The sequence below is a fragment of the Miniopterus schreibersii genome, assembly GCF_964146895.1.
Source record: "Miniopterus schreibersii genome assembly, chromosome: 19".
Lineage (NCBI taxonomy): Eukaryota > Metazoa > Chordata > Mammalia > Chiroptera > Miniopteridae > Miniopterus > Miniopterus schreibersii.
In genome coordinates this window covers 18,209,303-18,234,146 of record NC_138119.1, presented here as the reverse complement: position 1 = coordinate 18,234,146, position 24,844 = coordinate 18,209,303, and the positions used below count along the sequence as shown (strand labels likewise).

General features: G+C 44.0%; 1 protein-coding gene across 1 annotated transcript in view; it reads right to left on the bottom strand.

Moving 5' to 3' along the window:
* PAPPA2 (pappalysin 2) overlaps positions 1 to 24,844 on the bottom strand; it is a 174,679-nt gene that overhangs the window by 26,430 nt on the left and 123,405 nt on the right. Inside the window, exons 17-20 of the mRNA XM_081120295.1 lie at positions 15,281 to 15,449; positions 13,814 to 13,946; positions 12,057 to 12,166; positions 3,395 to 3,466 (exon numbers count right to left, since the gene is read on the bottom strand). Coding sequence (XP_080976421.1) covers positions 3,395 to 3,466; positions 12,057 to 12,166; positions 13,814 to 13,946; positions 15,281 to 15,449 — 484 coding nt within the window. The remainder of the gene's footprint in view (positions 1 to 3,394; positions 3,467 to 12,056; positions 12,167 to 13,813; positions 13,947 to 15,280; positions 15,450 to 24,844) is intronic.

Sequence of the window (24,844 nt, the reverse complement as noted above, 5' to 3'; positions counted from 1 at the left end):
GTCAATCCATGGCATGCTAGATGAACAGGGAAAGAAAACACCAAGCATCTCCAGTGTCTGGGACAACAGAAAATATTTAGCCATGTCAGAGAGATCACTATACATATTCCTTTAAAATGCTCCAAAGACTAATAGGCCTTTTAAACACGTCCCTTTACAACCCTGTAAAAGTCGAACATTTTCAGGATATCCTCACACAGATTCACTTTAAATAGCTCATTCAGTTTTCAAAGCCCATTATTTTCTGTTCTGTTCTTAATGGGACTGGTGACTGTTCACACTTCTCCCTGCCAAGTATTTACTACATGAAAATATCTACTTAAGATTAAGATGACATTGATCTTTAACTTTCTCTTCTTAGGCTTAAAAGCTCCTGTTCTTTTGATTTTCCCCAAAAGGTGTTTCACCAAGCTTTGATGTCATGCTTGTCTCCTTCAGAGGCTGTGTATTTTCTAATGGCCGTGCCCAGGACGATGCCAACCAACTGAGCCACACTGGCCAGGGCTACACACATGTTCTTGCTGAGACAATGGGAACACAAATAACTATGAGCAGATGGCATTATTTACACATGATTTTTTTTTTTAAGAGAACACCCATCGAGCTGTCATCTAAAGAATGTGAGAGGCACAGAACAGTGGAGAACTGAAGGTGAAATCTCTGTGGCAAAGGGGGATATGACACAAACAGAGGCATGGAAGTGACATGAAGCGAGACAAGGGCTGAGGCAGTGAGGTGAGGGGTTCACTTTCGGGAGAAATAAAGGAGGAGGGACTCCATTCCTTACAAGGCTGAGTGTCTAAGGGGCACGTCTTAGAATTGTATTCAGCATTGGAAAGCAAAAAGCAGAAAACCCACTTGAGATACCGGGGACAAGGTGTCTAATTTGAGCAGATTTCTGTGCTGCGCTTCATGAAATCCCCTCTTCCTCCTAGCCCTCTTCGGCTTATCTCGCCTCCAGGTCTGTTTTCCCTCCATCTGCCTTTGACACTCTTAAGTTCCCCTGACACAGTGAGCTGGCTTTTTCTGCCGTGTTGGCCCTAGAACACGCCAGCTCCTGCCTCTCTGGTCCTCTCCTGCTCACCCTCAGCCCCCTCTCTGCCGGTCTCCTTCTCCAGTTGCCTTTCCTTTCCTGTGATTAGTGATGCTCCTTTTTCCTTTCCCTCCTTCTCCCACTCCTCTAAGTGGGGTGTTTTCCCTCCTCCTACTCTTTGCTGGAAGACCAGAATGAGAATCTTGTTCTTTCCAATCTCGTCCTACCCAGAGAGTCTCAGGAAAGAGTGTAGGAAAATCCGAATGTAAACAGCGTTGGCTAGGATTACTCCTGGACAAAGGAAGCTTCCAATGAGAAACTCCATAGGCTAGGAACCCTCTTGCCTGCTCCCACAGCGACCAGAGTTGTGGTTCTCAAGCTCGAGGGGTCCCCAGGATCCCCCAGGGGCTTTGTTAAAACACAGTGCTGGGCCCCATGCCCAGACCCCGCGACACAGTAGGTCTGAGATGGGGCCTGGGAATGTACATTTCTGACAGGTCGTGGTGATGCCAACTGTCCTGCTCCAGGGGCCACACTTTGAGAACCATTCAAGTGAGGGGACCAAGAGCAGTCAGGTGGTCAAGGCTCAGCTGTGCATGGTAACAGTTCGGCAGGGGAGTCATAAGAGGGAATGGAGTCTCGTTCCTTGTCCCATTAACCCAGGGACTCAGAGAAGCCCGGGAAGCCCTAGCATAGGGATCCAGAGGATGTGCTGGGTGCCATGAGGAGGGGAGGAGAAACACGGAAAGCTCCGTGTTTAACCTTCTGGGAAACACCAAAGCCAGCTCCAAGTCCTGTCATCCACCCGCCCTCTTGTGATCACACACTGAAGGAGCAGAAGGGAATTCTCAGGATCCTTTGATCCCTTCCCGGTCCCCCAGTCCTCTTCTGTTTATCTCGCTCATTCCCTGGCCTCCCCTTCCCGCTTCTTACCCCTTGCCCAGTGCGTGAGTCACCCCCCTCCTCCCCGCCCCACTGTCATCTGTTTTTCTAATGATGGCAGAAGATGAGCTGTTTTGTTGGCCGGAGCCATCACAAAGCACACTCCATGCTTGCCTTTTTCCTGATGCCCTCTCACAATGCTATTTTATTGGTCTCATTTCCCTTTGTCCCAAACCCCACCCTTTCCCCTTCTTTGGCCTCATGCAGATCCCAGTTTCCCAGAACTAGATCAAGAGAAACAGAAGGATGGGGGGGACTGACATGAGTGTGGGTTGGGTGTGGGGGAGGCAGGGTGTTGGAAACCAATGGCCCTCAAACAGTTCTCTCTAGCACACAGCAGCAGCCAGAATGACCCAAGTATTGCCGCTGAGTGGCTTAATCACTTCCAGTGAGAGATTTGGATGACAAAGCCTGTTGTGACTGAGACTAGAGTATTTGTATTTGTCACTTGCTATCCCCAGGGTGAGAGAGCTTCAATGGTGTGTGCATGCGTGTGTACGTCTGCATGTGACAAGTGTCCCCTCCTCTCCATGTCAGGATTCCTGGGTCATCCCCCATCAGGGAGGCTCTGCCTCATTCATGTCTCTTCCTTGCCATCACTCCTGCTAACCTGGCTGAGGGATTCACAGCACCTTAGGTGCCCCATGGTAGGGAATCCCCTGTGTAAAGAGGTAGGCAGGATTCCTTGAGCAAAGGTCCAGTGTGGCGTACTCAACAGTAGACTACAGGTCTGCCCCAGAGGTTGAAGATATATAGATGCCTGTGTGACCCAGGCAGCTGGTGAAAATAAGGGAGCCCACTAGGTAAGAAGCCAGAGGCAGAGGGGAGAAGCATGTTGCCCTGGAGAAGCTGCCCTTCTGGGGTTGTAGCTGCTACTCAGATCCACCTAATTATTGCCAGATATTTTTGTTTTTCAAGAGAAAAATCTTAGCACAAAGTGTTTTATATTTATTTTTACTTAGAGTATGTGTGCCTGTGTGTGTGAAATGTTTTATATACACATATGAGTTTTATGTGAAAAATCCCAATTTTTAAATATTAGCAATCAAAACAAGATTGTTTTTAGACACTGTGTTGGCCAAATAAACCTGTCTGTGGGCCATCGGTCTGCAAAACCCTGATCTAATTAAGCTCCAACAAGGCCCTGTTAGAGAATCCCAAAACCATAAATAATTCTGATTTGCTTTTAACTTACTTTTATTAAGTCATTTAAAATGAAACCCTGGAATGTTGCTTAAAGAAGAGCCAAAATCAGAAATCCTAATATCTGCAGTTGTGGGATTGTGGAGCTAAACTTAAGAAATTAAACAAAAGGCCAAGAAGTGGAGAAATGGAGGAATCCTGAACTAGGAAGGCTTGAGGCCCTGTGAGTTAAGCAGAGAAGTCTGGTCTGGGTTTAGGGAAGGGGAGGTGACTTACCTCACAGGACTGGATGCAGTGGACAAGAACGGGGTCTGGGTGCCACTGACGCCACCCGGTGCACACGATGCTCTGAAGGAGAAGACCAAAAGAACAAAAACTAAGACTCTGGTCACTGAGGGAAGGGGAAAATCCCGAGCTCACTCCACCAGCCCAAGCCCAGCCCTGAGCAGTGAGGCGCCCACTGTGCCTGTGGGGGAGGCTGAGGCTGGCTGGGCCTTCCTGTGGAGCTGCTGGTCCTGCCGACGGGGCCACGGCACAAGCTCTTGGTGGAGGGGATTTTTCAATCTCTTCCTCCCCCTTCTCCCTCCATGAGGTATCAAAATTTCCAGAGCGATGGTTAAAAAAAGCATCCTTGCCCAGTTGGTATGGCTCAGCGGTTAAGCGGCAACCCATGAACCGAGAGGGCACTGGTTTGATTCCAGGGCAGGGCAAGTGCCCGGGCTGCGGGCTTGATCCCGGGGGTGGGGCGTGCCCGAGGCAGCCCATCAATGTTTGTATCTCTCTGTCCCTCTCCCTTCCTCTTTCTCTAAGATCTCCCTCTAAGATCAATACAAACATATTTTTTAAAAAAGTACCCTCAATGTTATGATGAGTACAATGTGGTCTTAGGCACAATATTGGTTTCATTTGTTTTGACGTTTTAAATAACGTTACAAGAAACCGTGAGATGGCTGTGCTGATCGGGAAGCAGCGTGGGCTTTTAAGGCTGAGAAATACAGGTTCACGGGAAGAGCCCGGGATCTCAGGAACACAGGATCATATGATGTGAGTGGCCCAGCAAGGACTGCAGGCTAAAGCGCACTCTCTGCGACTCTGGTGAGCACCACTTTTCTCTGCCTTGTAGGAAATAAGAGGGTCTGTGCCCTGGCCAAATAGGGTTAATGTGAAACCACCGGGACTCAAAATGGCCCCAGCATTAAACTGGTGAGTGTGAAAACATGCTCATGTTAGGACACGGGTGACTTTCTCATTCCCAACGGGCACTTCCAGATATACCTTTAAATAAATAATCATCTACTGTTCATTAAATAATAACTCATTTTCATCGAGCTTCTTCTTTTTAATTTTTGTATTTTAAATTTCCAAAGATAAGCTCCAGGAAAAGAGAAGGTCCCATAGGAGGTTTCAAAGAGAAAGGGAGATTCTCTCCATAGCCCTGCAACCCACCCACCCATTTGCAGACTTTCAAACTTATATTTTAATTTGGTACAACAGGGATTCAATTCACTGCTAAGAAAATTGACACGTGGGGAGATATGAGCTTTACATAAGATAGCACCTCTATTAATTGGAAATTATACACTCTACAATGCTAAGACTGCGATAATCGGATTGGAGACTTGCATATATTACTATGTGGGTATATGAATATGTATCTCATGGTCAGCTGTAAGAATAGGAATCTGCAATAGTCTCCTGGAGCTGCCCTACTGTAACTCAAACTCCTCCTTCAGCTTCCCTAAAGGGAAATAAATACTGTAAGTCCTAACACATTTTGATATCCAAAATTCCATACTGTAATAATGTAGAAGGTGCCTTGGTATAAGCTATCATTGCACTCTAATAAGGGGATTATTAAATCTATTCAGGGTTACAGGTATATAAGGTAAACACAACAGGGGGATCCAGCCACCTGAGATAGTGGGCTATTTTCTTACACTTAAAGCCATTTAAGCAGACAATTTACTTTTAAACAATGGCTCTGCTACCTAGAAATGATTTTCGTTTATGTCTTAATGCAGCTACCAGTGGAACGCTATCACCAGATAATGGTAATGAAAAAATACAGTAACTCGTACCCTTGAAATGTAAATGCATGGCAACTTGATTCCTTCTCCTAGTGCTGCATCCACTAAGGACCCCTGGTCCCCACCCTAACCAGTCAGGCATTCAGGTCAGACCACAGGTACGTACGTGGTCACTCACTAGGAGCCAGGTGCAGTGAGCAAAAGAAATAAGATCCACGGTCTGGTCACTGCCCTCAGAGTGCTCAATGTCTTTTGGGGGAGAATGTGGAAGGATGTCAAATCCCTCCAATAAAGGGATACTTGACCTTGAAACTGTCTCATGATGACCATGGCCAGAACTCTCCAGAACACTCTGAACTTAGTGTGTTAGCTTCTCTTATACCCTCCAAACATTCTATCCGACCCACCCCTTTTAAAATGCAGGAATATTGGTTTTGGTGTTTGTTTTTGGAACACTTTAGAAATTCTCAAAATATATTGCAAAGGAAAAACAAAAGACAGGAAAAGAGTCTGTCTTTACTTTCAGTTCTTTCTCTCCAAGGCTCTTTTCTCCTATCATTTCCAATTTATTTTTCACATCTTCTTATTTTTATGTAATTTTATTTCATGATCATGTAATATATGTTCACAGAATGAAATATAAAAGGTATAAAAGGGTACATAACTTCTATCCTGCTCCTGTTCCCACTACCCAATTTCCTCCCTCCTATTTTGTTTTTTGTATCATTACAGAGATAGTCTATGCATATACATACATATATGTATAAAATCCTTTATTTTCTCACATAAATGATAGAATACTGCAATTTTATCCTGCACATTGGTTTACTGTTGTTGTTTGCTTGTCTTACTTTATTTCACTTGACAATGTTTCTTGGGGTTCTGTGCATTTTATAGTATATGGGCTGCTGTGTCCTACTGACTGCATAGTACTCCATTGCATGGATGGACCCTAACTTACTTAACTAGATCTATATTGATGGATATTTTGTTCTAACAGCAAAGTCTTTTGTTCTAACAGACAAAGCTTATGTATAAATCATTTCACACATGTGCAGATATATCCATAGAATTCATGACAGTGGCACTGACAATACCCATGTCCTTATTTTAATGTCCTATAATTCAGTCCTGAGACAAATTCAGACTGGCAGTCTTCCTTCATCTCTATAAAAACGCAAAAGCTTCTGGTCCCTGTGTCACATGCCTTCCTAGATTTCAAAGTCCTTGAGAACAGGAGCTGTGTCCCACTCATATTTCTTATCTCAGTGACCCAGAGAGAAACGATGTTTTACGAATAATTGTCATCCACTGCATGTGATGTTGTATTGTTAGGATTCTCCTTTGTCTTCTGGGCTATGAAATGCACTCATCCTGTAAGTAAGATATGCATAAGCCGCCTGGCTGGGCATGGCTCAGCGGTTGAGCATCGACCTAGGATCCAGGCGATCGGGGTTCGATTCCTGGTCAGGGCACATGCCCGGGTTGCGGCCTCGATCCCCAGTTGGGGGCATGCAGGAGGCAGTCGATCAATGACTCTCATCATTGATGTTTCTATTTTTCTCTCTCTCCCTCCCTCTCCTTTCCTCTCTCTGAAATCAATAAAGATTTTTTTTTTAAAAGATATGCATAAGCCATTGACTGAACTACTTATTTGTCGAAATTGGAGGAAAATTTCAAATGTTTTTCAGGACCTAAATTTGATGGGCACATTTGTGGTGGTGAAACAGAAAGTAGTGAGAAGGGGGCATAGAAGGTCCTGGTGAGTGTGCTAAATTAATTAAACAAGGGGGCATTAGATTGAGGCTCTCTGGCCCTGACAGTTTACATAACAAGCCAACCAAAATCTAAGCCTGTGAATTGCTCAAGGTCACGCAACTGAAACACAAGGGCAACCAATCACAATCTGCGAACAAGACTTTAAGCTACAGCCAATCAATAACATCCTTACTCCGCTTTTGCCTTTTCTCTATAATAAAGCCTTTCCCTGGAGGAGTGCTCCTAACTACTTCCGATTCCACATTGCCCGTTGGGATTGATTTTGGCTCAAGTAAACTCTTAAAATTTTAATACGCCTCAGTTTATCTTTTAACAGCTCAATAAGATTTTCTTATTTTCTGGAACATTTTTGACAAATTAGAATCACATGTTACATCTGAATGGCTACAGAGAATGTCTGAACGAACAAAGTTATATCCTCTGTGCAATCTTATCAAATCTTAACATTGTGCTGTATCTGCTTCCATAGTAAAATAAGTCACTAAAGATTTAATTAATGTCCCCTATATGTGTCCCTCCATTGTCATTCTCCTTCCTTCCTCCCTACTGGGAAATAACTACTTTGAATTTTTAAATTATTATTTCTATATGTTTGTATGTGGTTACGACTATTGCTATGACACTATTGGCAAGTCACTGCTCAGATGAATTCATTGTGCATGAGTAAGTGCCAAGAATTTGTTTTGAACTTGCAAATAGAAAGAGGTTCAGAGAAAATCAATTTAAATATTTGAGCCATTAAAGTTGGTTGGGCCATTTAAAAATTTTTTAAAAGCAAGAAAAAAAGGGAAGAATAGTGAAAGGGAGGAAGGAAGGAGAGAGAGAACCATTTAAGGGTTGGGATGGTCTAAGGCTGCATGGAGGCTGTTGCCGGGTTAAACGCCTAAAGGTCACAAGACTGAGGGTTAGCCAACAGTAAGATCTAACACAAAATTGCTCAATTGTGTGTTTTTTTCATTCCAATAGTTGCTTGGCTCATCACAACAGACCACAGAGCTGTGCTGCTGTCCATGTCTGGGACAATTTCCGTATTTCTATAGATGTAGCAGCCTAACTGAAGTGCAGCATTATTCTGCATAGTGATGGGACCATAGCACATTACCCTGCCATCTGCTTTTCAGTCCCTCTCCCCCTGCCCCCCACAACCCTCTTGTCTAGTCTTCTCTCGCAACCAGGGACTCGATGCCTAGAGACATAGTCCAACAGAGTGAGCAATTCCATGCTTGAAACTGATGAGAAAGATGACCTTTCCATGGCTCATGGGACTGAGCGATTTGTTTTCCCACTGTTGTGTGGCAAAGACACAACTGTACCCTTCAAGAGGACACTCTGGGGGAGTGGGCAGCAAGGATTAGGACATGAGGAGACAGGACGGTGGGTGAGACTATTCAGTTGGAAATTATGGCTCTGGAGGGCACTATCTTTCCTTGTTCTTCCTGCTTCTCTCTTCCTCTTAAAACATTTTGTTTTTATTTTAGTAATTATTAATCCTTTGGGGACCAATTTTGGAAAACAGAGCCAGAAATTAGGAGATTTGTTTTGACTGAGCAATTCTGTTGAAAAACTGGGGCGTTGGGAAAGGGATTTCACGCAATGCTGAGAATCTTCGCAACCCTAACACGCTGTAGCCATAGGAAAAGCTCATTAATTCCGACTTCGTAATTGTAATATGCTAAAAAAAGAAAAGAAAAGCATTGCCTGTAATAAGTGGATTTATGAAGCAAACTACTAGGGGAAATAGTATGTTGTGATGGATGCTTTTGTACTTCAGAAAGAAACACTTTCAAATACAATTTAGAAAAACTCATTTACACGCAAACAATTGCCACATTATGCATGGAAAGTAATCTCTCCATGAACTCAGCTTCCTCAAGGACTGCTTCTTCACAGCGCAAGTCAAAACCTTCATTTTCCTATCTTAAATAGAAAGTCGTGAGATATAATAAAACACTCTCTCGACACAATGGTTAATCATCAAAATTCCACCTTGCGCCGGCTCTGGGGGGAAATCAGAAGGTTTGCCTTGAGAAATGGTCTGTGGAGGCGGGAGCCACTCTCTGCTCCTGGCTCTGCTTTTATCCTGCAACCCTGTCCTGAGCACGGGATGCAATGAGTCGTGCATGGAGGAGATACGGGGACAAAAGTAAGGCATCCTTGCTACCCTCAAGAAGCTTACGTGTTTTGGTGTTCGAAGGACAGAAAAGAGAAAAGGGAAGGAAAAAAATGAAGAGGAAAAACAGAGGTGAGGAAGGTACCAAGTGCTCCCAGAAAAAGTCTGTGGAGCAACTCCGAGGCCCAGGCGCTCTGGACCTCGGCATCGGATACCGCAGGGCAGTCGGCAGCGGGCCCCTGTTCCTCGGTGTGGGCAACGAGCCTGGACACTTGGCTGTTCCTGCCTGTCCCGGCTACCGGATCCCAATGCCCAGGCACCGCGACGGCCTGGCGGGCAGGCATTTATTGGACTGCCAAGGGCCCTCTCTTTCTATCTGGATATGTCTCTGCTGATGCCACCCCCGTGGAAAGGTCTAGGTGTCTGTGTGCAGTAGGTGAGGGAAGGAGTCACCATCGCAACAACAAAGGCCCCACAAGTCCACTTGAGGATTTCAACCCCTACCTCTCGCTTCTCACAGCCAGCACGGCCCTGAAACATTTCAAAAATAACAGCATGGTTTCATCATTACTCTCTTCTGTCTCTCAACCAAAGCCGTTAGAAATTGCTTCTTTGGTCAGAGGTATTCCCGTAGGAAACACTGAATGGCCATGAAATTTCTTTCCAGCCCCATTTGGAAAACGGATAGGAAAAAGACAAGCACATGAGCTACACATTCCTCCCTCCCTCCCTTCCTCTCTCTCTCTCTCTCTCTCTCTCTCTCTCTCTCTCTCACACACACACACAGTTTAGAATAATATTTTTTTTCTTTCTAGTAGAGATAGCTGGTAATATCTTTCCGGAGATGAAGTTCCAAAGGTAAGATTTTACTAAGTGTACTGAAATGTCATTTTTACTTAATTCAGAACTATGCGTCACAAGAGTTGTTTTGAATTTTTGTAACAACTCTGAAAGACAGGGACTACCACTCTCACGCTGGCTGACGGGGAGCCGGAGGCAGCAAAGGTAAGTCACACAGTGTTTGCGCTCAGGAGGACCTCTCTTCCTTTCAAGACAGTTGCTACTTTCAGCTGTTTTTCACCAAAACCCCGCGCTACCTAAGTCCTCAGAAATTCTTCCTTTAAGAAAAAGTATATTATTCTAAGAATCAGAGATAAAAAATCAGTAGGACCCCCAGAGACAGGCAAATAATGTGTGGGCATCTGAAAAGTATACTCAGTTGTTCATTGAAAGCAAACTCTTTCACAATAAAGACAAGCAGTATTAGAGGGAAATCTTTCTCTAAATTATCTGGGTTAGACTTCATGGGGAGGGAAGGGAAGTGTGGCAAAGAGGGAGTTCTCGTAGTCGAGAGAAGTGACTTATTTTCTATTTGTCAGGCAAACTAACCCAGACATACATCAGGGAAGAAAAAACAAAACCAGAAAACAAAACTACTAGAGCAAGCAGAGTGATTAGGGCGATGCAGGGAAAGCTGGTTGCACTTCTTTCTCCATTTCCTGTCCACTGTGCAACCTTGGACAGATCATCCAGCAACATCTAATTTATTGATTAATAATAATAAAATCTTCCTTTCCTAGTTTATTGGTTTGTGATAAGATTAAAATAAAAATTATAAATACATTTTTAAATATATATATTATACATACTTTAAAGACAATAAAGTGTTCTCCACATGTAAGATGTCACTTTTATTACAAAGAATAAAGTCATTGGAAGCCAACTAGAGAAAACAGTGCAATTTAACCCACTTGCTCTGTAGTATTGCCAAATATAAAGGTGTGGGAAGCACGGGTGTTAGCAGGGATTTGCAGGAAATAGGAGTTCACCATTTACTAGTCAAATGAGCCGGGCTCCAGATAGGTGCACCTATATGGTACTTAAGGTATTAATGTCCTCAGTATTTTATTTTGCAATAGCAGTGTTTCTCAAATCATGACAGTGGAATTACCTGGAGCATTATTAAAGACACACACTCCAAGGCTTCCCCGACCTCTCCGTAAGGTGGAATCCAGGTCTGTTCCTATTACAAGCTGCCCAAGTGATTTTTAAGGGCGCCCAAATATAAGCTTGAGCACAATACGGGTCAACCCTCAAAATAAGTCCAGGTAAGTTAGAAGGATTTTACTCATTAGTCTCCACACTCCTCGTGAGCCACTGAGGGCCACAAAATGGCAGAGGTCATGAGACCGTCTGTGGTTGGTGCATAATCTTATCTCTGAGGATTCGGGAACACTAGAGCAATAACCTTGTCACCGTTCCCATCGCTTCCATAGACCTCTTTCTCTTGTGTTTCTGGTACAATGCAATTGCAATTTCCTAAAAATGAATCACCCTATGTAACCACTGTTTATAAGCGATACTCCTTAATTTCATAATACCTATGAAGCAGTTGAGAGAGCTCAGGTAACTCTGGGATAACCCTTGGTTGTCTCTTGGTGTAAAGAATATTGATTTGGGAGTTCGGGAACAATGCACGCAGTTCCTTTAGACATTCTCTCCCTGTTTTCAATTTTGTTATCTTTTCCTAATTCATCTCTCCCTTTCCATCCCTTTTTCATCTTTGTTCATTTCTTTGGTTTATCCCAGTTTTCCTGTCCTTTTTTTTTTTAAAAAAAATAATAACTTATTGAGGAAATGCTGGTTGGTAACATTACATAATTTTCAGGCATACATGATAATTCAACATCTATGTGTTCTATTGCGTGCTCACCACCCGAAGCCTAGTTTCCTTCTTCCCAATTTTTCATTGATAGTAATTTTTCTGTCTTAATTCCCTCCCTGTATTATTGTTCAGAGTCTTCTTTCTGTATAATGTGTGAAATGTTCCCTTGGATGTGGGCCATCTTCTTCCTCAAGCTTTCCCTTTTTGCTTCTTGATTTGCAATTCTCCCCTTCAGGAAATGACCCATGCAGTTGTTTGCTTTAAGGATGCTTTGAAAGTCTCTGAAATTACTCCAGGGAATATGTGTCTGTTGGGAACTGCTATACCCTCGGTACGTAAAAATGTCCCTTTCCTCACCTGGACTTTGACAGGCTCCATCCAGTGCTCCAGAGTGTCCACAGTCACGTTCTTAGGCAGGATCACGGGGTCACTTGGGGGAACCACGCATGATGGGGTGCACACTGCACCTGAAGGGACAGAGATTACAGCACACTCTTGAACTTCCCAGATCTCAGTCTTTTTCACCCTGGATTTAACAATGTTGATTTTTCAAGAGCAATTTCTTTCTATGTTATGGGTCACCCTTGTCATGGTTATGGGCAGAGCTGATATTCATCTTCTGTGCACCTGTGAACATACTTTCTACCCTAATTAGTAAAGAGCCTCTGCCCCCAAGTTAATGTCCCATGCCCCAAGCAACCCCTCCACTTTCTGACCTAGGACTCCTTTGGAATCTTGGAATCTCGGAATCTGCATGACCCAGCAGTTAAAGGATTAAGTCCTGGTCCAGCAGACCTGCAAGACTCCACTCCGGGACTCTGGCTAGCCAAGTCTATCCTGACCAGTTGGTGTGTTTTAAGTACATTTAATATTATTCCTGCCTATAGGATCATCTAAAGTATCTACTATCTAAGAGCTTTACTAGCTGGCCCAGAAATTATTAAGGCCGATTTACAATGTTACACTGATGATGATTATGCTGGCAGCCAAGAAAACGATATAATTAGGAGAGAAAACAATAGGGAATCAGAAGCAGAGATTTTGGTCACATTCGCTCTGTTCTTTTGTAGATGGAGTCCAAGTGTCTTTCAAAATCCTATTCAAAGAAGGCACACTCCAGGGTTTTCTATTTCCTCATCTATAGATTTGGTAATCTCCAAGTTTCTTTTCAGCTCTCACTATCTCTGTTTTGATGTTTTTTGCTAACTTATATAGTAACTCAAAGAGCTATATGACCCTGGAGGACTCTATACATGTGAGTACATGACATTTTAATGTAGAAATCAAAGTGTGGAAAGATGAGAGTTTGCTCATGAAACACCACTCTAGAGGCATAGTCCAAGCACCCCACTGCCCAGGCCTAACCTCAAGATATCTCGGTGCAAAGAGCAATTCGAAGACGGTAAAGAATCATCTCACAAACTAAAAAGCTTCCTAATGATCTCAAATTATACTCACTGGCATTACGCAAGTTAGAACAACTTATAAAATCACTGTTTGCTTGTAGAATTAAGGTTAATCTCACAAGGTTTTCCACCAACAGCATCTCTTTCCCAAGATGCTTTGGTCCAGCCAGGGCCAAGTTGAGTCAACATCAATAAATCAGCTCTGGCCACAGAGACCTTTAATTGCAATTACTTGATTAATAAATAGCGCAGAGGCTCTGAAGCCTGGCCCTCTGCAGAGAAAGAATGTCTGAAAAGCCACACAAGCAAATGCAATCTCAAATCATCCCTTTCAGGAGCCCTTCGCCACAGCCACACCACAAAGGAAACGGAGGAGGGGTCCAGCACTCGTCAAGTGTGTGGCTCCAAGTCCCTACCTCTCCTCTTGGAACTGCAACTCCTCCCCTAACTCATCCACTTTCAGCCTGCAAGGAGGTAGGTGACATGACCAGACACCATGCAAATGGCTCAGCAGCCGCACCAACATTGTACATACGTGGAAGAGTAAAAGGAATGAATTTGCCTTAGATTCCTATTTTATGGGAGCAGCTGAGTGAACCTGCATATCTGTCCCCTCCTTGGGAGCACAGAGGATCTGATCCAGGATCCAGCCAGGTCTAATAAAAAGATTACTTGGGAACAGGATCCAGCATCTCTTCCCCAACTTACCGATCCCATAGCCCTGTTCGCACTTGTACTCCACGGAATTCAGCTCCGAGGGGGGTGGCAGACATTCCCCTTGCAGCTTCTCACACTTGAACTCCTGCGTCCACAGGCCGTCCTTTGTGCAGAGGATGGGAAGCTGGGAAATCGGAGGTAAAGAGCATTTCATCATTGCTTTGCTAACCTCATTTAGAGTGTGGAAAGGTGATCTGATCAAACAGCAGTGCTCTCCAACTTCTGGAACTTAGACTAAAAGACACTATTGAAATAAAGTCATGACAATTTCTTTCTGATGTTTTGATGTGAAGGAATCATGAAGAACTTTGTCATTAATGAAATTTATTCATTACACGTTTTCCTTTGGCTATAACATAGGATGAGCTACCCATGGCAGCCTATGTATTCTGAGATATTTTTGGAATTTTTCCCCAGGTGGTGCTGTTTTGCTTTGATTCATCCATACTGCCACACAAATGCTGTTGGTAGCAAATGTCAAACTTTTTTCAAGATGGGTCTGATCCAGTGAAACCAATGCATAATATTTCTGAAGGTACTTTTTGCCTTTCTGCTTGAATGGATACAAGAGTTGCTCTGGATCTCACCAAACTTCTACTGCCTTTCTCCACATGTGCTGGTTTGTGTGCCTCTTGGCTTCATACTCCCAACAACACAAAGTATCCTATATGCAAGAACACACAGAATAGCCTCAACTCATGAAACATAAGAAAGTGAGATTTTAGAATTACAGGTAACTCTCCCTTCATCGGGCCAACTTTGTCAGTCCTTAAACAGTCAGTGCAAAGAGATGTGTTTGATTTCTTGTCGTATTCATGGCCAATTCTTTTCACATCTGTCCTATACTGCTTATCTCGGAGTTCAGATACTGAGATACAGACATGTGCCAGGAGAGCAGTCACTGATCTTTGCCTAGAGTCCGCTCAACTGCCTGTCTCATGCAGTACTTATAAAGATTCCAAAATAAAACTCATCTTACTAATATAACCATGATAAGACTGTGGTTTTCACGTGGGACCTCTTCGACCAAAATCCTAGAGAGAATAAAAGTCAAAGAGCACTTTCAGCTTTGCCTTCGTTGAGGAATCCATGTGTGTGTTCAGGACTCTGTTCCATTGAAGACAGTAATACTAGTATTCCTGGTGACGTTAGGTCAGGACCACTTGTGGGAGGAAATCACATTGCCCAATCTGAACTCCACCATTTTTTGGGAATTTACTCAAGTACCCAAACCATCAGGTTTTTCTTCTTATCCAGAGAAAGTTCCAGGAGACTATACCAAACCTATGATATCTTCTGAATACCCTATGAAATGATATCAACAGCCCAGTTAGAATCCCAAGTCAGTAAGGCCCTGACTGTTGGGATTCATTTATACAGTTTCTACTCAACATTGTTGGATTGGTCATCAAGATTAGGGCACAGCCTGATCCAAAACAAAGCTCAAGTCATCCTTACCCTTTCACTGTCCTGGCTACAGTTGAGCACACACTGGCTGTCGAGCTCAAAGCCATTGGTACATTCATACATGCCTTCGAAGACAGGAGAAGGGGGCTCACACACCACCGGGATGCAGCTGCCTTGCTCCCAGGTACCATTCTCCAGGCACTGTATTTTCAGGAACTTCCTGATGAGACATAAAACATAATAGTCCATCAGACTCCCTCAAGGAGGTCGTGGAAGAAGACTGGATCCTTAGTAATATGCAATAAGAATTAACAAATAGGCAAGGACAGTTGGTTCTGGTTAGCCAAATGTCCTATCTCTCCAATCTAATTTCTAAGTCATGGAAGTAAAAGTAGTAATGTGCACTTAATAGTGATAGTAGTAGCTTGTGTATAGTAATCATTGATGGAAAACTCTCAAAAGAGATTGAGAAATATCAGTGCAGGGTCTAGATTATTTACAGTTGGGTTTTCTTTAAGCCTTTCATCTTGGAGCAGCCTCACACCTAAGTGCACTGGTAGGATGGAATACAGAGAGGGTTATCGCACACTCAAGGGACCACCCAGGAGGGATCTGAGGGTCACTGGGGTTTCTATGGTGATATAATCGAAGTTGCCAATATTTACTGGTTCTCCAGAGAGGGGAGAAAATACAGCTGTATGAATCTTCTTTTAAAACAGAGGTTCTCAGCCTAAATTTCAGAAGGGCAAGAGTCTTGCTGGAGATTTCCATGGTCATTTTGTTTGTTTACAAGTTGATTTTTTTTCCTTGGAAAGAGTTCATGGCTTTCATCAAAATCTCAAAGTAGACATGACTCAATACTGTCCTGGAAGACTCGCCCTCCCTTCTCATGCATGGACATGGCCTCCAACCAGAGAGACCGCACTGGAGGTGGGCGGCAATCAGCAGAATGAGATCTTGCTACTGAGAATTCTGTCCCATTCCCCTTCTGACCCCCTGCCAGTGTGAAGGTTCTTTCCATTTTGCTGTTTCAATGAATCCACTTCTGATTCAAAACATTGCTGGGTACAGATAAGCTTGTGGTTCTAAAACAGAAATGATCCTTTGGCCATTGATGCAACCACATGGTGACCTTAAATTGCTATTTTCCAATATCTCGATTCCCTCTGTAAATTTAAATCTGCCCATCACCCGCACACTTTTAATGGACTACTGTGCTATTGCACGGTGCCTCCTGTTCACTTCCCTAGTATATTCTAATTTTACTTGAGGGTAACATTTACCACATTGTTTCATAAATGTGCACATCTGTCTTTCTCACTAGGTTGGGAGCTTCCTGAAGACAAGGATTCTTAGTCTTGATTTTTCAATTCACAGGAACTAAAATTTATCTGGCTTATATTAGGCATTAATTAAGTATTTGCCAAATTGAATCATTTAACCCAAATTCCCAATGTGTTAGGTTCATCGTAGAGCACATAGCATATTTTAACCAGCTGAACCACCAGAATACTCCTAATGAAATGGTATTATTATTCCCATTTTACAAAGAAACACACTCTGAGACGTTAAGTAATTTGCCCAAGACCCTATAGCACAGAATGCATTTGATTTCAAATGATTTAAATACATTTTAATAGTTTAACATATTTTAACAATACCCACTTAGAAATAAGTGAAGGAGGGCTTATTTATTATCAAATAGGTAGTCATACCTTTACTCCCAGGAATATTTTAGGATAGAAATCTGATTTTATGATTGAAATTCTTTAGCACCACAATTTATGTGGACATATATCCACTATCTATTAATAATAAATACAACCTTGGAACTATATTTCAGTTGTCTGGCAAGATACCTACATGCATTATTTCACCGAATCTCCCAAACAGCAGTTAAAGGTAAGCATTAGTAGCCACATTCCAGAGAAGGCAACTGTACCTGAGAGAGTTTTAAAGTGAGCTCAGAGATCCACAGGAAAAGCCACAGGCAAGACTTGGACCTAGGTCCGCCCACTGTCAAAGCCTGCGGTCCTTCCACTGTGTCAGGTTTAATTGCCCCTTATATGCTCTACAGTCTGCTTTGAATATTAATAGCATCTCTATCCTACCAAGCATCCCAGACGCCCTTTATCTTGACGCCACACTTATTAGTGTGTCCAAAGCAAAAGATTTGCTTAAAACTTTGGTATTGAGTAATGAATTATGTATACAACATTAGACAAATCTTAGTAGACAGCTTGAGGAATTTTACACGTGAACACACCTGGTAATCACGGCAACCACGCCTCAGATCCAGATACAGAGCGTGTGCAGCCCCCACGCTCCTGCAGTGTTCCCTCCCAGCCACCCCCCACTCGCCTGCAAACCACGCTGCTCTGACTTTCATCAGCATAGATTAGTTTTGACTGTTCCTGAATTTTAGATAAATGAAATCACACACTATGCACACCCTAATGGAAGACGTCATCTTAAAATCTCTTCCCAAATGAATTTCAGTGAAGGGTTTACCGTTGCTTTTAACCATAAGGAAGCTCTTTTTTGTCTCTCTCCTGGGCTGGACACCGTCCTCTGCTTTCCACTACAGAGTTTATATTCTCCCAGGGATTCTCTTCTTCCCACCACCTCCCACAGAGGAAATCCTTCCCCTACCTCTGCCGAACTGACATCCCCCGGCTGGAGAGAGCAGGCGCGACCACTGACGTCAGGGGAGAGGCGAGCCTGCAAAGCCTTGCAAGTCAGCATGGTTCGAAAGGAAAACCCTTGCTTGGCCAGAACGATACTATTTTGACTTCGTGTGGTATTTTCTCTGAATTGGTTGGAACACTTCAACCAGGAAAACGGTCCTCCCTTTCCTTGCCCAGAGTGAGGAGCCATTCAACACTGTCGATTGCACATAGGCACTTGCCAGTTTAATAACCTCAGGGGTGATGGCAGACAGATCAAGCTTGGACGGCGAAGAGCAGGGTGGGTGTTGTGGGTGGTGCCCGGACGTCGGGACACGTCCCGCACTGCAAACCACCAGAGCCTCGGTGAAACAGGAAGAGGAACGCTGGGAGGCAGAGTGGGAGGCAGCGTAATTCGAACTGTGTCCCTGGGCCCAGTAGGAAGCACCACAGGCAGGAATGTTACCAGATGGGAGAGAGTCCTGACTCCCTTGGAAATCCAGTTTCCGCCCACCCAGCCTCACAGATCCTCCTCACAGCTGCTTCTCTTCCTAGTATGGGGATGTCTCCTCTAATGGCCATCTCTCCATAAGACCGTCACAGCTTCTGCATGTCACTCAATCCAGTGACACACTTCATATCACTCCTCAGACTTCTCACAAAGCATCTGTTCCTCAGGCCCAAAAGCCAGGCTAGGCTGTCTCCCTGGCTCCATGTCGACACCCTGTCAATCCCGCTAACGGCACTTATCCTGAGAGCCCATGCTGTGGACCTGGCACCTGAATGCCATGAGCTTGTTCTGGCCATTTTGCCTGTAATTGTAGCAGGAATTCTGAGTGTCCTGAGTCCTCCCACCTCTAGGATACGTGATTTCTGCACAGGGCCCTTGAAGGGGACTGACACCTATACCAGTGTCAGGACTCTGACCTCCAGTGGAGCTACGGCTGCCTCTTCTAATTTGCTAATGTTGAGGAGTGACCACGTATTCTTTTAATGAAAAAAATGGATTTTTCACAATGGTCCAACTCCTTCACAGACAGTGTATGCATTAAGAGCCAAGTGACACTTTGAAGTCACTGAAGTAAGTTTGCATTTCAAAGAATGATGGCATTGGACACTAGACCAATGCACACAGGCAGGTCCTCACCAGGACAGAGATCCCAAGGCTTCTTGGGTAGTCTAGTCCAGATGTTGCCGGTGGAAATAGGGCTCTTCCACAGAGTCAAGAGAAAAGCATTTCGGTGACCCATGCATGGGAGGATGAGGTGCAGTGGTCAGATTTACTGAAGCTGGAGCAAACACAAAGGACTGTCCCCAGGTGCCCAAAGTCTGTCTCATCCACAGCCAGGTGGTTCAGCTCCATCCCGTGTGGAAGAAGTCCAGCCTTGTCTTCATCAAGCCCAGAAGAAGGGCCAGGGTCCAGAAATTCTGTGCCATTGGCTCAGTCCATGCCAAAGCTCAGTCCAGTTCAGTCTCTTTCCCCATCTGGCCAGCTTAGTCTATTCCCAGCTACGCTTTGGCCAGCGCTGCTGTACCCAGGCCTGTACTTGGAGCCACACTTGAGGCCCACGCTTGGGCCCTGCAGCTGCTGGGCCCACAGGGCTGCTAAGAGAGGAACCCAGGAACAAATAGGGCAAGCTCAGGAACAACACATGGGTGCTACCAAGAGGGGCCTTTGTTAAGCTTTGATCATATTACCTCCGGCTTGGGAAAGACCAGGCACCCGTTCAAACTAACCACTCTTTCTCAGTCCTTCGAGGGCTTGTGCTGGGCCCTCCTCCTAACCAATCCAGTCTTCTACCCAGATTAGACACCTCCCCTTTAATGGTTGCTGTCTTGGCTCCTACTGTGCATGCCTCAAAGAAGGACCTCCCACTTTGCCATCTTGGCTTCTACTGGGCATGTGCCCAGCAGAGGAAATCCCCCCTCCTTCCCACCCCTTATAATCCCACTACCAGATTGGCCGAAATTAAGTCCCTTCAGCCGAGGATGCTGTGACTTCCTAGTGAGTGAGGTATAGTGATCTTAAGCTCTGATTCCGCCTGCTCCCTTCCTTTATTAATATCCAGCTACCTATGCTAACACACATGCCTTTAACATAAAACATTCTACTCACTGCCTATCAGCTCCCTATATTTTCTTTATCCTAGTGGAGTAAGAGAGGTGAAACTGTCTCACTTTACAGGCAGAAAACTGCACATTAATAACCATGAAGTTACTTGCCCAAGGCCACATAGCAAGCAAGTCACTGGCTAAAGGAAGAATAGAATTCAGAGTTTTGAAATCAGGATATAACCATTAGACCATTAGACCAATGGTTCCCAAATGACATTTGTAGACCAATGAAGTAGGAGCCATTTTTTAAAAACCTGGATTTATAGGCATACAGATTCAGATCTCCTGGGCTGACCTAGTACCCTATATTTTTAAACTTGCCAGGAGTTTTAATATGTAGCCAGGCTGGCAAACTAATAAAAAGCTGTGCTAACAAAATTAAGCCATGAGTATGGAAACAGGGAGCAAAACCACCCACCTAATAACCCTTGTCAAAAGACTGGGTGCTTAGCAAAGACCAAACAGCTATAGCCAGATGCTTTCCTATGCAGATGGTATCATGAGGAGTTGGGGTAGAAGAAGGTTTGTATTGATTTTCCCTCTACTCCAGACAAACCAGCACAATTTCCAAGTTTGCATATGCATTTTCTAATTTCCAGAACTCGTGGTAACCACCTAGAGCTGAAAACCCAGCTGTGCTCTTTCTGCTTTTTACATCTTTGCCAGAAATGAAGATCTTTTAATCAAAACTTGGCTGAAAGTTTGATTGATGTTGCTTGAGGCACACATGCGTCTACCCCATCTTTCTACCACTAAGGCAGGGTTTTCAAAAGTCATATTTATTTTCCATTGGAGAAAATAGCAGTATGACTGTCAACTCCAAGAGAAAGGTCTTTGGTGATCGAGGGCATCTGGTGTCTCAAGTGGTTAGCCCCTCGTGAATAATTACAATAACAGAATGACAATAGGACATCAAGCACACGGGCACTGTGTAGAAGAACATCCATCTGCCTCATTTTCTCCTCAAGCCCATCTGTGATAAGAGCTACTGTTACCTGAGTTCTTGATTCCTTTATCCCCACACACGCTTTTCCTCAACCTGTCCCAGCTCAGAAAGATGCCACTCTCTACCCTGTTGCTCAAACATGAACTTAGGAGACATCCTTGACTCTACTTTTTCTCCCACTCTTACCGTTTCCCAAGCCCCCATCTGAGCTCATCTATCCATCAGCAAGTCCTCTCAGTTTTATGTACCAAATAGCTCTGGAATCTGTCCCCATTCCTCATGCAGGTATCTCCGTGAGTGATCACCCAGGTGCCCATCTCTCACCTATGACCCAAATACTCCCCTTCTCTGGATCCCTTCCTACCGGGGGCATTTTATAAACACAAACAAATCAATTAGATCATGTCATTTTTCTCTGCCTAGAGCACTGCAGTTGCCTCCTGTTGCATGAAAAATAAAACCCACGCTTTCTCTCTTCTCATTGGGAGGTCCTGCATGATCCAGCCCCACTGTGTGATCACTTCCTGTGTCCCACTCGCTTTCTTAAATCACTTCGTCCACACTGGACTTAGAATCCCAAGTACAACCAAGCTCTTTCCCTACAAAGGATGTTGGTGCCATTCTCTACTCATGATGTTTATCTTTTTGCCCTTCTGACTGGCTCTTCTTTCTATCTAAGAATAATTTTGGCTACCCCAGAGCACCCTTATTTTATACTTCTAATGTTTATGGTTTTCAATCAAAGTACCTGTATGTATCTTTCATAGAGTACTTGCTCTGTAGTCTCTGTAATAATCTGATTTTTAGTCGCTCTTGCCTATCTCCCCCACTGGAATGTAAGCTTGGTACGGGCAAGACCTTATTTACTTTTATATCCTCAGTGCCCAGCACAATGTCTGGTGTGTAATAGGCACCAATAAACACTGGTTCAATGAATGTTTAACTATTTATTTTACAGATGTAGTAGGTAAGGTTTAAAGGGAAGAGCTTGCCTGGGGTTATGTAACTAGTTAATGGCAGAGCAGGGACTGGCACAATGATCTGATGTCAGGCCCAAGTCATAATATGGAAGCACTCATATTCCTAGAAACAGAGCTGCAGATAAATGACCTTTCTCTACTTAGCACTTTTGTATTAAGTATCTCAAAGTCCCACCACATAAAATATCCCTAAAAAGGAGAAAAAAGGGCAAGGAGCAATCACATTATTTCCATGACATAGATTAGAAAACTGAAGCATTGACTGATTAAGCATCTTGCGTGACATGTGGTCAGTTTTTGAATTGAAATAGGAAGCCTCTGTACTCAGGCTGTAGTTTAGCCCCTTACTGCTCATGGTGTGGCTCCAGGAGCAGCCTCAGGGCGTCACCCAGCAGCATTGTTAGAAATGCACAATCTCAGGCTCCACCCAGGATCCTGCATTCTAGCAAGATCCCCCAGTGACTCCCATGCACATTAAAGTTTGAGAAGTACTGATCTAGACCATTTAAAAAGACACAGTCCTCTACCCCACCCCAGAGAGAACAGTCAGCACTGCCAAACTTCACGCCAGTTTCTTCTTAACAAATTGCAGACCTGGTTTCTCAAGCCAGCCTCCTAAACGGAGAGCAGGTCGACTCCAGCGTGGCTCGTCCACAGTCCATCACCGTTACCACGCACTCTCTAACACCGGGCCTCCGGGTGTCTGGCCCCGTCCCCTCTACTGGACAAGAAACAGTATCTGCAGCCCCATCTCACGTTGACTTTGGCCTTCTACCCTTTCCTAATGAAAAATAATGCCCCTTACAAAGCTCTTCTGCCAATGATAAAACCTAAACCCACTACCGAGAGATCAGAACTTCTAGAAGGTTGTGACGCACCTAAGGAATTTGGAATTGTCACAAGTAAACCTTGTCTTTGTAGTCGACTGGCTGATTAACCTTCTCCTGGCCAATTACCCTTGAATGAAAAGGAAGAGTCAGAGGTCACAGTGGTCCTCAGCAGGCTTTTAGTGGCTTCCCAGGGTGACTACCATCAGGAAGGCAGTGGAGCAGAGTGGTTCTGAGCAGATGATTTGGAATCAGGAGACTAATGCTCAGACTCCAGCTGTGGCTCTTAATAAATCTCTGACTTTAATTTAATTACTTACAACTTGTTCAGTTTTCCTATCTGAAAAATGGGGATACTAATAGCTCCCCTACAGGGTCATTAGAAGATTCTATAAGTTAGTGCACAGAAAGCACATAGTCCAATAAATGTTCATCAAGCAGCAGCAATCATTAGCTCTGATCAGCAAAGGATCTACTCAACCACACTCCCCTCTCCGGCCCCCTCTCCAGCCCCCGCCATGTGTCCCTGAGTGTGGGCGTGTGTGTGCGAGTGTGGGCGTGTGTGTGATATGAGTGTGGAGTGTTATTCTACTCAGTATTCCCACCCTAATTAATTCTTCATATTTTTGTCCCACCCAGAATCCTTCAGGGGACAGTTCATAAATCATTTTGGCCTGAGACGACCTCACCATCGCTAGAGGGCCAAGGCAAGGGCATAATGTTCACCCACCAGGCTGAAGAAGGGTTAGCAGGACCTGAGACAGAGGATGGGGTAGGAAAAAGGAAGCAAGGAAAGGGCAGCAGGGACAAAAGTTAGGGGATAAAGAAAGTCCTACTGGCTTATATGGAACAAGCCAGCGTTCCCTCATTCTAGATTTTAAAAATTAATTTTTTCTGATTAATAGAGAAATAAACAATCAATATAAAATCAAAAGAAGAAGGGCAGTTTTACGATAAGATGGTTCCTAGACTGAGGCTGAAGGTCGCAGGGAAATTTATGAGGTCAACAAATGCTATGTTTCAAGCAGAGGCCTGCACGCCAGTCACCAAAGCCTCATGGAGCCTGCAGCGGCGAGCTGGCCAGCACCCAAGTGTGCACTTGAGTGGCCGAGGCTTGGAGCAGACGTGTCATCCTTTGAGGCCAAAAGAGGCCATAATATATTAGCCTGAAGCTCACATTATCCTACAATGGCAAGAGAATTGAGGATTCCAAGGATAAACTTTGAATGTGCTTACTATAAACACTAATTAAAAAGCCAGGCAATGTTTTAAAAGAAAAAGCAGATTTCTATTTCTCGCAGATTCATGAATGTACATGGAGATTACAGTTCGTCCTTTAATTGGCAAATCATAGGTAGCACATGTGTCTACGTGTATATACACACATAGGTACATATGTTCAGCACCTATTCATATACGTTATGACAAAGAGCTTAAAAATTAGTTAAAGTATTTTTACTGATGTTTTTAAATCACAAATCCAGGACATCTAAGGAGTTTCAGCATTAGCCTTAACTGCACATTTCATTACCCAAGTCCTTCTTTTCCTTCCTATCGTAGGATAAAATCAGGTGAACCTCAGATATTCAAACTATGGCTCAAAAAAATCAAAAGAGCCTAGAAATCGAGATAATGTCTCCAGGACACAGCCTTCCCCATCTCCTCCAGACCAGCCTGGCCTACTTGCCCACCCTCATTTCTGAAGTACATCCAGCTCCATCTTGCTGACTATTTCATTTCCGCTTCTCTCGGCCCACTTGCCCCTTTTCCGTTTCATGGTCTCCTTGCAGCCTCTGTAGTATTTGGATCACTCAGTGAGTTAACAGTGGGATGAAATGAGGCATTCAGAGAGGGTCCTGATTGGAGAAGAAAATGCACATTTTTAAAAATTAATGACCTTCCTGTTTTGATGTGCGTGTGTATTTTTTACAGGCAGGGAAATGTGTTTCCCCACAGACCTGGTCACTGAAGACCCATACCTCCCATTTGGAATGTCAGCTTCACCCTTTCTGGTTTCTATGTTGTTCTTCTGAGCATAGGAAGCAACCATGGTTGGGAGACAAGAGCCACTGATAAAAATG